General features: G+C 40.6%; 1 protein-coding gene across 1 annotated transcript in view; it reads right to left on the bottom strand.

The window, feature by feature from the left end:
• Window positions 1-15,131, bottom strand: part of ANKFN1 (ankyrin repeat and fibronectin type III domain containing 1) — a 142,045-nt gene that overhangs the window by 15,935 nt on the left and 110,979 nt on the right. Inside the window, 2 exon segments of the mRNA XM_047833133.1 lie at window positions 5,555-5,768; window positions 11,905-12,071. Coding sequence (XP_047689089.1) covers window positions 5,555-5,768; window positions 11,905-12,071 — 381 coding nt within the window.

Below are 15,131 nucleotides of genomic sequence, written 5' to 3' on the forward strand. Positions count from 1 at the left end.
AAGAGGTGACTCATTAAAATATAGACCAGTAATCAGATAAACTTCAAGACTTTGCTGTGAGAATGCTGTTGATAATAAAGGAGAACAATAATCTCTTGTATGGTGTCTTGTGTTGGTGGTGATCTAGTTCAGTACTGTATTTCCTGACCTAGATTTAGCAGTGAATTTGTAAATGATATAACTAACTTCTTTACCATAGCTCCTAGGAGCAAGAGACATAGGAAATAAATTAAAAGAAGAGCTGGTTGTAACTGTCATAACCCAAGGAGAGGGAAAAAAGGCTTGGGTATGGAGTGGTAAATATTATCTTGTCGTTTCATGGACCCACAGTTGGGAAACACTGTTCTAGTAGGAATCTAAATATTTGACTTCCATGGTGGTTGTATTATTTATTATAAGACTTAGTGGAACCTATTGCTTAGAGTGGGATACCCCTCCCAGAACAAGCTGGGAAAATCTCCAGGATGCCAGCCAGGGCACTGAGGAGAGTTTCCAGGGACTTAGGCCACTGCCACTCCCTCCCTTCCTGGAAAAGAATGCAAAGTGCAGCTTCCATCCCCAGATCCAGGCCATATGCTCCATTAAGCATTGTAGGCACCTTGCCCAGTTGTTATTTTAATAAACCTGGTTGTGCTCCTCAATTTCCCTTACAGGGCCCACTGGGCAGGCTAGCATTGGTAGAACCTTGTGTTTCCCCTCTGACTGACCCAGGAGCTGTTTGATGAAAGTTCTGCCCATAGTATTAGTGCTGGCTTAGGAAGCTTGGCCTTTTTGCCATTGTAATGGGTGTTGCAACTCCTGGTCTCTGTGGCTCAGGCCAACAACAGCAGAGTAGAGTTGATGTGGATTTTGAGGGCGTTATGTAGAGATGACATTTCAGGAAAGAATAATTGATTTAAAGCTATTGCCTTTCTCTTAAAGGCAGGGGGCATGGCAGGACAGAAAGAAAGGAATAATAAGCAATATTTGCCCTAAAATCTATCTTCACATTTTTAATGTATCAGTGTCCAAATTTGTACTTTTTTGTGTGTTTCATTGAATCTGTTTCCACTGTGTTTGAGTAGAATTTAAATAATTTATAAATGAAGAATTTAAATAAATGGGGAGAACCTCAGGGATTTGTTCACCTTCTAATTTACCAAGAGAAATAACATCTTCAGATTCCTGCTGATTTTCTGAACTGTTTAGTTTATACTGTAATGATCTTAAAATCATCTGGAAAAAGGTTACCAGATTGGAAGATCAGAATAATCTTCAAATGCATCTGAAGGAAACAACACCCCCCTCCCCTCTGTTGCCTCACCCATGTGTCACTAGGAGAAATAGCAGTATCGGAAAAAAAAATTGCTGCTGCCTGTGACCACTGTACCCACAGAAAAGGAGTGGGAGAGAAAATACACATGTGATGGACCAAATCATTCCACCCCCTGCCATGAGTTGCCTTTCTTAGGAGCCAACTTTCCCCCTTGGGTCCTTGGGAGATGCTTAATTTTAATTGACTCGGAGGAGTTCTACTTTGTGTTTGAAAACCACACAGAAATGGGAAGTTAAAGAGTTCCACTCCCCCTCCCCCCCCCCCCCCCACAGATATACACAAACAAATCCAAGGTGCTCCACAGGCTTAAAACAGAATCTTGGGTTGGCAGGTTTGTGATAGGCTCTGTATTTCCAGCCAGCTCCTCAGAAGTTAGGTGAACCCTACCCACGCAGAACGGAATTGTATTGCAAAGTTTGCTCTCTGAGCAACCCACTGGAGATGTTTCTCTAAATTGGACTTTTTCCTCTTTGTAAATGGTTTCCAAATAAAAGTAGCCACATTAATGCAGAGGCTAGAGTATGTAGGAGCAGATTTCATTGCTCTGAAATGCTTTTGCTTTTGTGAGGGGATCTGACCACTAAATGCTTCTCCAAGCTCTCAACTGTTTCCTTGTCACTGGGTTCCATTTTTCATTTGCTTCCCTCCACGTCTTTGTGTTTCACAGCCCATGGAATCTTGGCTTCAGAGAAATAAATGGACCCAAGAGAGAGTTATATTTTAAGCAACAGAATGATGATCACTCACATTTTAGATTAATAATAAAATCCAAATGTAATTGGCCAGATCCTCCCAGTAGAGAGTGCGTGTAACCTGTCATCTGGCCAATATGAGAGTTTGGCACTTCTGTGGCACAGGAGAGGCCACCCTCATACAGCCAAGGGGGACCTTCTTAGGACCCCGTGGCCAAGAGAAGATAAAACTCTGGGAAAGTTGTGTGAGCAGAGGGCAGGTAAGGGCTATGAAGGTGGAAGTAGAATGGAAGAGCTGTTTGCAGATTTATGTAAATTGTCGAACAGCAGAGGGAATATCTATCCTGCCTTTTAAAAATGCGCTTTCAACCCCAGACCTCTCTAGCTACTGCCCTCCCTCACTCTTCTCTTCAACAGCCAAGATTTTGAAGAGTGTATCCTTACTGGTCCCATTCCTTTACCTCCCATTTACTTCCTGATCTACTTCTGTTCAGTTTATATCTCCTTCCCTTCACAAACTGCTGTCTCCAGATTACGGATGACTCCCTTGTTGAAAATAAAATAAACGACCCCAATAGAAGCTTTTCAGTTTTGTTTAAGCTCTCACTATTGTTTGACATGCTTTAATTTCTGTGACACTACTCTCTGGGTTTTTGTTGTTGTTGTTGTTGTTGTTGTTGTTGTTGTTGTTGTTTTATCTTCTGATGGGTTCTTCCTGCTTTAAAAAGTCTTGCTGTTCTTTCCACGGGGATCCTTTCAGACTCTCCTCTCCATACTCTAACTATTCTGTCTAGGGAATCCCAAGCATTTTTGTAGCTACATCATTCGTATGTCAACAATTCTTAAATCCATGTTATTAGTCCACTTCTCTTTCCTGAGCTCCAGATCCCATAATCCTTTTCTATTGCATGTTTCTTTTTGTGTGGAATGTCCTGAAACTAACTCAGATTCAACATGCCCAACTACCCAAGCTTGTTTCTCCTAACTTTTTTTTTTCGTAAATGGCATCATGATATCCAGAGACATTCAAGCCAGAAAACTTGGTATCCCTCTGTTGCTAGCTTTCGAATTGATCTCCTTGATTCCAGTATTGTCCCACTATGGTCTCTTCGTACAAAAGCCAGATTTGATTTTAAAGAGTAATTCAGACCACATCAATCCTTGCTTAAAAGTTTCCAGTGGCTTTCCATCACAAGTGGAATAAAATCCAAACTTCTTATCTTGCCCCTGCCTGGTCTGGCCCCTGCCTTTTTCTCTACCTTCTCGCTCACCAGTAGCCCCTTTATTTGTTCTGCTCCAGTGACTTTGGCTTTCTTTCATCCCTGACCCACTTCAGGGCCTATTGCTGTTTTATTGCCTGGAATATTCCAACTCCAGATCTTTGCATTACTGGCTCCTTTTTCTGTGGTTGCTTCAAATGTAATCTTCACAGATAGGTCTCTGTTGATCATCTTAGTGAATTCAACACTTTCCCTTCTCCCTGCTCATCTCCCCTGCTCATCTTGATTCCTGTTTTGCATTATATATTGGAAGTTTTTCACTTTCTGAAATTATCTTGTTTGTTTACGTTTTCCTTACCATTTTTTTCTAGAATGTAAGCTCTATGGAAGTGGAAACTTTACTTTTATCACTATATCCCTCCCTATTACCTCAAGAGTACAAGAAGTACCTGAAGTTATTGGTGGATAACCAATAAGTATTTTTTTAATGAGAAAATAAAAAGGCTAAACAATGTTCTTGGATCCTGAGTTCAGCCAGACTGCATACAGTTCCCTGAACTACAATACAGCTGCATACTCTGCTTCCTTTGCCCATAAGTGCTCTTCTCTTTCCTCTTTTTTGGCTCAACTCCTGCTTATCCTTCAGTATTTTGTCACCCCGTCTCCCCTCCAGGAAGGTCTCTTTGATCTTATGGTTTATGGTTAACACATCCGATTGACTTCACAGCACCCTATACATTTCCTCATCATAGCATATATGCAGTTACCATGAAATTTTGTTAATGTATCTGTCTCCCCCACTAAACTAGCTTATGGCAGGGATGGCATTTTATTTGTATGTCCAGCTAAGTGGGAATCTACAAAACTCACTTGAGGAAATCTACTAACAGAGTTCTTTAAAAAATTATTGGGTAAATCATAGAATCCTTTGGGAATGTAAATTAGCTGTCTCTCAAGTTCTTCATTTGCCAAGTTTTGATTTTTAGGACACTGACGTTTTTAAAATATAGGAGCATACATAAGCTTACTTATAGAAAAGGTTTACATCCCCACTAAAGTTTTCTATAATAAGAGTAATAACATCAAATGTGATACCTACAATTTATTGTCTGGGATTTGAATCCAGGTCTCTGATTTCTTAGCCCAAGCTGTTTCAGCTACACCATGCTGCCCCCTATGGGACAAGCCCATATTTCAGAACTGTTTGTTAAAAATGTTAATTCTTGTTGTTGTAAAGCTTACAGAATTGGGAGGTTTTATAAGCTATAGAATCAAGAAAGATGCTTTGCCATTATTTTAATTGACTAGAAAATGGCACTAGTCTCAACATATCCTAAGAATTATATTGCCTTTGATTAGTATGCTTTCTATTTATAAGCCAGAGGTATTTTGTAGAACTCTGTGTTAACCCAGCCATGTTTTGTTCTCAGCATTTCCTTGTAAACTCCAAACTCCATTCCCAAGAGTAGAGGTGATGTGCCAGGTGTCTCCTACAGCCTGCCTGAAAGTTGTCTCCTGCTTGTTTTATCCATGATGAGGCCAACCTACTTATTTGGCTTCAGGGTCAGGATGCTTTATTTTTTATTTATTTTTATTAAAAAATTTTTTTTTGTTTATTTTTGAGAGAGAAAGAGAGCGCAAGCAGGGGATGGGCAGAGAGACACAGAATCTGAAGCAGGCTCCAGGCTCTGAGCTGTCAACACAGAGCCCGACGCAGGGCCTGAACACAGGAACCATGAGGTCATGACCTGAGCTGAAGTTGGACGCTTAACCGACTGAGCCACCCAGGCGCCCCAGGGGTCAGGATTCTATTTATCCAAGATTTCTCTCTTTCCCATCTTCCACCCCAGGACACTGGTGCTATGCTGGGTGAGTTCGCCCTGAACTTTTCTCCAGGCTGGGACCTACGTCCTGCCTCTTTATTGTCCAGTGTCTATTTACTAGAGGCTGGGCCTTATCTCCTTCCTTACTTGGTTTTGGTCAGATTCCCTTGGCTGACTTGGTCCACACTTGGCACCACACAGTCCCCATTCTGCATTTCTGAGGCCCTATCCCTGCTCTGTGTCCTTTTATATCTGGGAAACTCAGGCTAGAACTGGACTAAAGCTTCTCCACTGCTGGATGGAGTTAATCTCAGGTTATTGCCCTAGTTTCCTATCCCTCCACTGTTCTGATTTTGATCCCTCTCTGCTTTTAGACTCTTACCACTATATAGTGTTTCCTCCTGCTTACTGAGACCAATGCCTCACCATAAAAGAGCCTCATTAGTGGAGATAGGACCAAGAGTCTGGTGACTGAAATACGGGTCTTTAGATCTCATTGCTTACCACTCACAGCCTTTCTTCTGTGCATCTCTGGGGATGGGGATGGGGATGCAAGACAGTCGATATGTGAGGATGTAGAGTTGATCTTCTTGAGGTTCTGCCCATCTGAGGGGTCTATCAGCTTCGTGATGGGTAAGCCACAAACTGGCTGTTTGTATCTTGCATACTGTAGAGCATCCATGATCCATCTCATTTCGCGCCAAACTTCATCTATTTGCTTTGGAATGAAATTATAAAAGACTTTAAGTTTGTCAAACAGGTTTGAAAAAAGAGTAAGTTTCCCTGAGAATCCAAGATGATACATTTTCCACAGTACTGGTTTTGAGTAAAATATTTTCAACGTAGGTTTGCTAAGCCAGAAAATCCTGTTCTTTATCATCTCTTGTGCCTTGCATATTTTTACCTGAGAGGCTATATCATCTGGTGCAAGTTGTGGAAGATCTGAATTCCAGCTGGGACCCCCACTTTTAGCTCTGTAATAACCTTTGGCAAGTCACTAGGCCTCTTTCAGCCTCTGTTGCCTTATTTGTGAATGTAGACAAAACCTTTTTACATATCTTTTTTATATCTCATAGGACTGCTATGATGATTGGGTGAAATGATGAATTTGTAAGTGTTTTGTACTGCAGAGTACATTTCTCACACATATGAAGTGTTATTAATTCTCAGCTTAAGATGAAATATTCCTCATTAGGGTATTGTGAGGAAGGGATATGATAAAGTCTAAATTTCAGAATATTTGAAGAAAGAAATGCAGTTTTAGTTCTTCTATACGAAATAGAAAAGCACAGCATTACTGGAATATTTTGCTAAGCAGAGATTCTTGGATCTATTTTAATAGAAAAGAAATACTTTATATATTAAACTTATTACTTTCGTACATATAAAAGAAGTGCTTCTGAAGTACAAAACAGTTTAAATAGCTTATTCCTAAGTAGTTAAAATATCCTTACATTTTTAGGGTAGTCCATTCTATGTTGTTACCATTTTGGTTTCAGGGTTATCAGAAAATTACCAAAGTAAATTCAACAATATTTTCATTATAGAGTACAATTGTCATTTTTCTGAAGCATATTAGTGTAAATAAAAGTCTGCCTCTGTGGATGACAGTCTCCCAGATCTTAATAGACACTGGCCATAAACTTGCTGGTTATTCTGACTTTCCAAGGAGGGGATGTTAGTTATACATTTTTTTCATGGGACCCTGGAGCTTGTGATAGGCTTTGTGTCTAATTTCACTTGGGTGCCTTTGGCAAGCCATTAACTTCTGGACCATTTACTGAACTGTAAAAAGAGGAGGTTGGACTAGATGATGCCTAAGGTCCCTTTTAGCTCTGACACTTTGTGGTTTATTTTTGAAGGGCATTTGGAAAATTGGTGGCACTCAACTTCCAGGTAGAAGATGTTAATTGTATGAATACTGCAAGGTTAAGGGCTGATTATAGAAGTTTTAAAGATTAATCTGTACTTAAAGAATAGTCTTTAAGAATATCCACAACACAGAGTCTGAAACTGTGATAGACTGCCATGTTCAGAGTGACAGGCAAGCTAGAGTGAACTAGTGTGGTCAAGAGCCATTGTCCATTGCTTTCTATTCTGGATTTGGCAGAGTATTCAGGGCTGGTAATGAAAGCATCTGGTTGAGCTTCAGCCTTTGTTAGGCAGTGAGTTGGGCAGGAGAGTCAACAGTGGGCAGGTCATGAGGACGCATGGAGCATTGTAAAGGGGGCGAACTGAAGTTCAGCAGGTAAAACCAAAGTGGGAATCCTAGAGGAGACTTGGACAGATTTTCTTGTTGGGATTGTTGCTCTCTCAGCTGGCTTCTACTGGTCCTACCTCATGTAGCACTCTTGTCTCAAAGTTATCTTAAAGGCACTACTGACTGTGGACAGCTTTTAGAGTGCCTTCTAAGGACAGGAACTGTGCATTTCTGTCTTTTGTTTTTGGCTGTGCAAAGAGTAGCTACTCAATAGTGATTGCTCAGTGAGTGAATGAATGAATGAATGGTTACCTAATTCTTTACATCTCTACCCCCCAGCAGAGTTATTATGAGTATTAAGTAAGATAATGTAGATAGTGCACTGTATAAAGTATACATTGTTGTAAAGTTTTAAGTTGTTAAAATGACAATCATGATTATTGTATGAAGCTGAATGTGGCCTCCCCCAAGATATGCCCATGTCCTAATCCCTGGAATTTGTGAATATTGCCTTCTATGATAGAAGAGTAAATATTACCTTGTCTGCCAAACTGGGTGATTCAGTTAAGGATTTTGAGAAGGAAGTTTATCTTGGATTATTGGGCTGGACTCTATTTCAATGACAAATGTCCTCATAAAGACATTCTTACAAGAGTGAGGCAGAGTGAGATTGGCAGACAGAAGAGAAGGAGGCATTGTGACCACAGAGCAAGAGATTGAAGTGATGTGGCCACAAGTCAAGGAATGGCAGCAGCCACCAGAAGCTGGCAGAAGCAGAGAACATGTTCTTCCCTAGAGCCTTCAGAGGGACTATGGCCTGACCACCACCTTGATTTCAGACTTCCAGTCTCCAGAACTGTGGAAGAATAAGTTTCTGTTGTTTTAAGTCACCTGGCTTGTGGTAATTTGTCTCAGCAGCCCTAAGAAACTAATACAATTATTAATAATCCACATACTCTCTTTGGATAAGATTATTTCAGCCTTATTGCTGAGGATGGATAGTGAGATTTAGCGTATAGATTTTAAAATTGTCTGTATAAACAATGTTTATTTGTTATTTTTTCTCGGTGATGAAGTGGAGAAGTATTAACTGAATAAAAATGTAAAACATTTGTACAGGGAGGCCCGTGGCCTGAGTTTAGCAGACTTAGCTAAGTAGCTCTAAAAGCAGTACAATTTTCACCCATTTTACCTTATACTGTTGATCTAAAAATAACTGACAACATAATCCCCCTGATTTTAAGGTCCAAATTCAGCTTCTAAAGACTTGCTGACACATTTTTAAAAAGAAAGACCATGAACTCCCTAGGTCTGTTGGTTAAAAGTTCTGCATCCATTTCTCACCCTGCCCTTTAAAATTTTTGGTTTTCATCCCATAAATTACACCCTTTCTCTGTGCTCAGGCAAGATAATATTTTTATTAAAATGTAAAGGTGATTGGTTTTCTCACAGCACAGTTACAAGGTGCTTGAGGGGATGATAGATTGGCTATATTTAATGAGCTGTGTTTCTATTACAGCTTAGGAGCATTTGAAGCATTACAGCGTATAAATTATAGCCTAATTGCCCTTTAGGCTTTAGCAGCTCAAAATATGCCAAGCTCCAAGTCTCTACACTGTGACATTTCTGCTGTGTGTGCTGTCTATAAAACCTGTATGCCTTATCTATGAGTTTCTACACCTCCCCTGGTCCAGGCCCTCCCCTTTCCTGGCTGCACTCTTTGGCTTCTTTTCCTCACCATATTTACATAGACTCCCTTGCTCTTTACAGTGTTTGGTTTGTGTAGTGACTTCAACACTGTCTTAGATCTGGAATCATACAAATGCTCTCGTGGCTGGCGGTTGCCTCTGCAGGTTATGGTGTGTGGTGGGCTGAGCTGTGAATGCCAGCGGGTGAGTGGCTGCAGCTGGTTTTCATTTTGAGTGGGAGAGCGGATTGAGAAACCCAACGTAGATAAGGGGAGAGATGATACTGCATTATCTCTAGTCAGTGAAGTTATCTATGTTGGATGGAGCAAAGCAGCCCACTGAAGGCCTGGGTACAGGAGATGATCTGGGTTTACCCTGGCGTAGAAGTGATTTTTTGAACCCTTTGGGAATTGGCTTTTATCCAAGTCTACGTGTACCTGGCTGGCTGGAAGGAGAGTATGTAGAGGGGGCTCTCAAGTTACCTGCTTTGGGAGACTAGAATGGGCTGCAATTTTGAAGAATTGCTGGCCGGGGCTGCCTTTATCCATCCCACTTAATGGTGTGATGAAAGGGAAAAGAGAAAGAGGCAATGGAGCCCTAAGCTAGGTGAAAAAGAATGGAGCAAGGAGTAAGAGTGGGAGTAAGAGTAAGAATGGAGCCAGGAAGTCCTGAGGGGTCTGCGACTGAGAAAGACTGAAAAAAGTCAGCTTTCTTGTTGGATGAACACACTGGATTCAGGGAGGCTTAAGTGGGATAAAAGCAGAAACAGAACCTAAGGCATGGTTATAGAAGTGTTTCTCTAAAAATATTTATGGTTGTTAAAGAAGTCATGAAATATTAGGGCCAACCAGGCCCTTCAAAGTCATTCAGTCCAAATCTTTCATTTTACATACGAGAAAATTGGGGCCCTGGAGAGCAAACAAATTGTCCATTACTCCAAGGCCTATAGGTAGAACTCAGGACTAAAAATGTATGCTTATTGATTTCTGGTCATTGTTTTCTTCTGCTCCACATCCATTATTATTGGGTTCAAAAGATAAGCCGGTCTTTCCTATTCTCATGCCTCATTCTTCCCTTTCCCGCCCCTTCCCCATATCGATGTTCCACGTTTACTGGAAATGAAATAAATGCCATAAATGTTTGAATTTTTGAACACCACGTTCTCAGGTTAAGGAAACATGTGATTTATTAAAAGGTTTATTTCTTTAGTCTGAGAGGTCGTCTGAGGTATCTCATTTACAGAGCGGGAGAAGTAGAATAAGATTTGTCTGCTCACCACTTTGCGAGTGTATTATAATATCGTCTTCCTGAGTTCTCAGTAAATTCCAAATCAGAGCATTTTTCCTACTTATTAATGAATAAATGAATACATAGTTTACTGCGTACTTACTATGTGCAGGCAGTGTGCTCAGCGCTTTACATGTGCTATCTTTTAGAATTCTCTCAGTAACACTATGTGCTAGTGGTAGTATTACCTTCCCTATTTTACAGATTAGGAGGTTGGACACAGAGGACACAGCATTTCTCTCCTAAATGATTGTAATAGCTTCATATTTGATTTACCTACTTTTGGTCTTCCCCTTAAATCCAGGAATGATATGCAAATTATCTAGTGAGCATAGCCAATGAGAATGAGTGTTTACAAGAAATAACCAGTATGTCCATACCACTGCAAAGGACTATTCCTCACCTTGAATCTATCCTAAGTAGCTATGAGGGCCTATAACTTACTTTCTCCAAGACTTTGGCTAGGGCCCTCTTACCTACAGAATAAAGTACAAATTTCTTACCATAGCCTTTAATAAAGCCCTGTGATCTGATCTCATTGCTCCTTTCATTCCTGCCTACTTTCTCACTACCTTCACTCAATTTATGCCCCAACCAAGTGACTACTCATTATTCCCAAAATACCATTTTTCTATTCTTCCTGCCTTATCTGTTTATACTTTTGCTTTGAATGCCTCTTACTGTAGTCCAACCTGTCCCTCCAGACCCAGCTTGGGTATCAGTTACATCTTCTATGGCAACTTTTCTTATACCCAAAAATATAAGTAAATTTTTACTTCTTTGTGTTGACAAAAAAAGATTTTTTTTGGTACTTATCTTTTGGCACCTAACTCATTTTAAAAATAGTATTTATACACATTTCTCATCTATCCTACTGGATTTTAAACTCCTTACAGTCAGGGACCATATCTTATTCAACTCGGTATCTCTCTTGCAGTGCCTGCCATCTGCATGTTCAACAAATATTTACCAAATTGAACTGAACATGTATCATAGTGATATTTATCATGGGATATTACTGTTATACTCATTTTGTGACTTGGGTAATATAGGCAGAAAGATCATAAGATTTGTCCAAAGGACTTAGAGGCAATTTCAGGCGAGATTCAAATTGTCTTGATAATTAATTAGTGCCCCTGTCACAAGAACCTGAGGTGTCACTTAGACCATAGACAGGGAGCACATTTTCTGGCCCCTGTAGCCACACATTAAAGCATCAGCTCTGCCAGAAAGAAGTCTAAACCATGGGGAATCTCAGGTCCAATTGGATTTGAGTTAACATAAACTGGTGGGTCATCTTCTCTGTTTTCTCTGGGATATTGAGTTAATACAATTTTTCTTTCTGTTAGAATTATCAGTGGGCTCCCAGGTAAGAATACTAATCTGATCACTACTTCCTCTGGCAGTGGTTTTTCTCTCCAATATGGGAATCCACCTCTACCCACCATAGTGACTGATGCAGTCCTTAGTAACACTGTGATTTATATGTAGCTCTTTCTTAAGCCTTTGTTTAAAAACTCACATCTTCCTAAACTCCACATTTTAACCAAATCAACAGGCTCTTGCATACTGTTGTCTTTAAGTAAACCCAGATTGCTGTTCTTTCTCATGCTTGGTTCTCATTCCCTCCACCCTGCCACTTCTTCCTTCCTTCCACCTCAGAAGAAATAAACGATTACCTGAATGAAATCTAACACTTGCTGGTGTCTTTGTTTGGCAGCTGCAACCTCGCTGTCTGAGATGGCTTCCCTCAGGGACTGTTGGGTATTCAGAGAATCCAGTTCCACAACAGCAGAAAGGCGGCAATACAGACTAATAAATTTCTCCCTGTAGCTGCAAAAATGAACTGGAAAATGGACAAGCAAAATAAAACATGTTAAGATCTGGTATCAAAATAGAGAAATTCATACCTCAGAGAAAACAAGTTGAATGAAAACATGATTTATTAATCCTATCAGTGGAAAATATTAAGCCATAAATAAATTATAAATGTGCTCTTTAGGGGCCAGTTGTCTGGCTTTAGTCAGACAGTATTCCCTTTTAAGGTTTACCAAGTCCTGGTAAGGCATGGGGAAGTGGGGTTGGCTCAAGCTGCAGTTTATGTTCAGCTCCTAAAGTTGAGGCTGTGTGTAAGTATATATATCTATATCTATATCTATCTATCTATCTATCTATCTATCTATCTATCTATATCCCTCTCTATGTATCTGTGTGTGTGAATATATATATATATATATATATATATATATATATATATTCATTTCTGAGAAAATAAATTTGCTTATCACTTTAAAGGGAAAAAAAAGTCAAGTAGCAATTTGCAACCTAGTTTTGGTTTCCATGTCTGATTTCCAGTAAGTATCTTATATGCTTCTTTTCAAGGCCAAAAGTCCCAGAAGATGCAAGGCATACTTCTCTCAGGCTATCTTTTGTCTGGCTGGAAAACTTCCCAGAGGACCTGGTATGATGGGTTTTGATCCTTCTCCTGCCTCTCTGCTTCCCAGCTGCCCTGGAAGGAGATAGACCATTTTTGTCTTTGGCAGACTTGGCCTTCCTCTCTCAAAAGATAATGGGCCAGAGGCCAGGGGAAATAGTCTAACGTTTATCTCCATCTTGGAGGAGGGAGAGAGGAGTGTGGGACTCAGCCTCATGCAGGTACCCTGAGGTGATCAGATTTTCCATCCTTCTCTACCTGGCTCTGATCACATACCATAACATTAGATTCCAGTGAGCTGAGGAAAGCATCCTGAATCATAGTGTAGTACCAGTTTCTTCCTGGCCATTGTTGAATTTGCAGACTCACTTTCCAGGAACCTCATTTACTCTGTGTGTCTCTGACTTTCCTAGTTTGTTCCATGCTTTGGAAATAGGGCTGTTATAACTCCAAAATTGGTGGAAACATTTCTATTCTGGCTTCTTTAGTGAAGAATTCTAGGAAGAACATCTAATTACTGCCCTTGGGCCTCTTTGCTATTGATTCCAAAGACCTAGACCTGGACATTTAGGGAAGCTAAAACCACACTACCTTAAAACGAGGCATCTTGTCATCTCCACACCTCAGTAGGAAGCCCTACTTCTCTGTAGAGTGAGAGATTTCTGTGCACCTTACAATTTCCATCTTACCGCTGCCTACTTGCTTGCTTGATTTCCTCCTAGGATGAATCTCTGGTGTGTGTAAGGATAATCTGCTCTGTTTGTGTTTCCTCATATGGAAGTAGAAGAGAAGAATGGAGTGAGGGCTTCTGTGGATCATCCTTATTCCAAGTGTGCACCATTTAAAGGAGGTGTTTCTCAGTTCTAGGCTTGGTTTTTCTCTCTGGTATCAGATCCTTCCTTCCCACTTCCTGTGCAGCACTTCTTTGCCTAACTAATTTCATAGAAGAACTAATTTCATGGAACCTCTCTGGAAACGACAAACTATTGAACTTCTCCCAAAACACCTAATTTTCATGCTATTTCCCTGCTTAAAGACTTCTACAGAGCTCCTTCTTGACTTCAGGACAAAAATCAAACCTCTTTTTAAAACATTTTTTAATATTTATTTTTGAGAGAGAGAGAGTGCGAGCGAGCATGAGCGGGAGAGGGACAGAGATAGAGAGGGAGACACAGAATCCAGAGCAGGCTCCAGGCTCCAGGCTGTCAGCCCAGAGGCCCAACGCATGGCTCGAACCCACGAACCATGAGATCATGACCTGGGCTGAAGTCAGATGCTTAACTGACTGAGCCACCCATGCTCCCCAAACCTCTTATCACCATAAGGAAAGAACCTTGCAATATAGGATTTGAATATATCTTCAATCATATCTTCCTTCCATCATGCAGCCACCCTTCACCCTCCACTCGATCCTAAACTTCGATCAGGCTGAATTTATTACAAGTCTTGTTACACTTCCATACTTTCGCACATGCCTTTTTTTGTCCTCAAATACCCTTTCCTACCAGTGTCTTCAGGTCACACCAATATCCTCAGGTCAGCTTCTTCTGATACTCTAAGATCCAGTTTAAAACTGTGTCTTCTCTGCAGTGAAATCTTCACTGACACCTCTTCCTCTGCAGGTGGAATTAGTTTCTCTTTTGTGCTCCTGGAGCACTTGTTTCTAAATGTATCGGGACACTTAGCCTGCTTTATTATAATTACGTGTTTACTTGAATGCTTTGGTATTAGACTGTGATTTCTGGGAGGGCAACCGTCATGTCTCCTATTTTTATTTCCTCAAAATCTGGAACATTATAACTTCTCAATTGATGTTTATTGATCGAATGAACAACAACAAAAAAATGCATATCCTGGTCGGAAGAGGGCAGACCCTTCCTCCAAAGTGTCCTCTTTCCCAATGTTCTCTCTTCTCTCTGTGCTCTTGATTTTCCTGTTTTGAAAGGTGTATTTCAGGTCTGTGATATTTGCTGGCAGTTCTACAGGAAAGAGTCACCATTACTTCGTAGCTTACTCTTGACCCTTGTAACTCCCTGAATGTGTCTTTATGCCTTTCAAGGAGGGATTATATCCTGTTAGCACTTGACAGATGTCCTCTCTTGGCTGGAGAGTGAAGAGAGTGAAGTGTCTCACAGTCTGCCTTTCCAAACCAAGTTGGAAAAAAAAGAAAGGAAATAAAGAAAAGAAAAAAAAAATACGTTTTTTTCTCTTCTCTCTAAAATATGAAGATAAGGAGATTAGGGAGAGGCACTAAAGAATTTCTTTAAAAGAAACACTATCAGTCCCATATGAATTCTAAAACGCCAGGGTGTCCATAACTTTCTCTTGTTGTGTCTCCTTGTGGTAGGAGCCTTGGATCAGTGGGTGGTCTCACAGTGCCCACACCAACCCCTCCCACCCCGTGCCACTCACCACAGTGAGCTGTAAGGACCTTTCAACTACAGCGCCTCACTTTCCCCGCACTAGTGGTTT

This window comes from Prionailurus viverrinus, chromosome E1, assembly GCF_022837055.1.
Source record: "Prionailurus viverrinus isolate Anna chromosome E1, UM_Priviv_1.0, whole genome shotgun sequence".
Taxonomy (NCBI): Eukaryota; Metazoa; Chordata; class Mammalia; order Carnivora; family Felidae; genus Prionailurus; species Prionailurus viverrinus.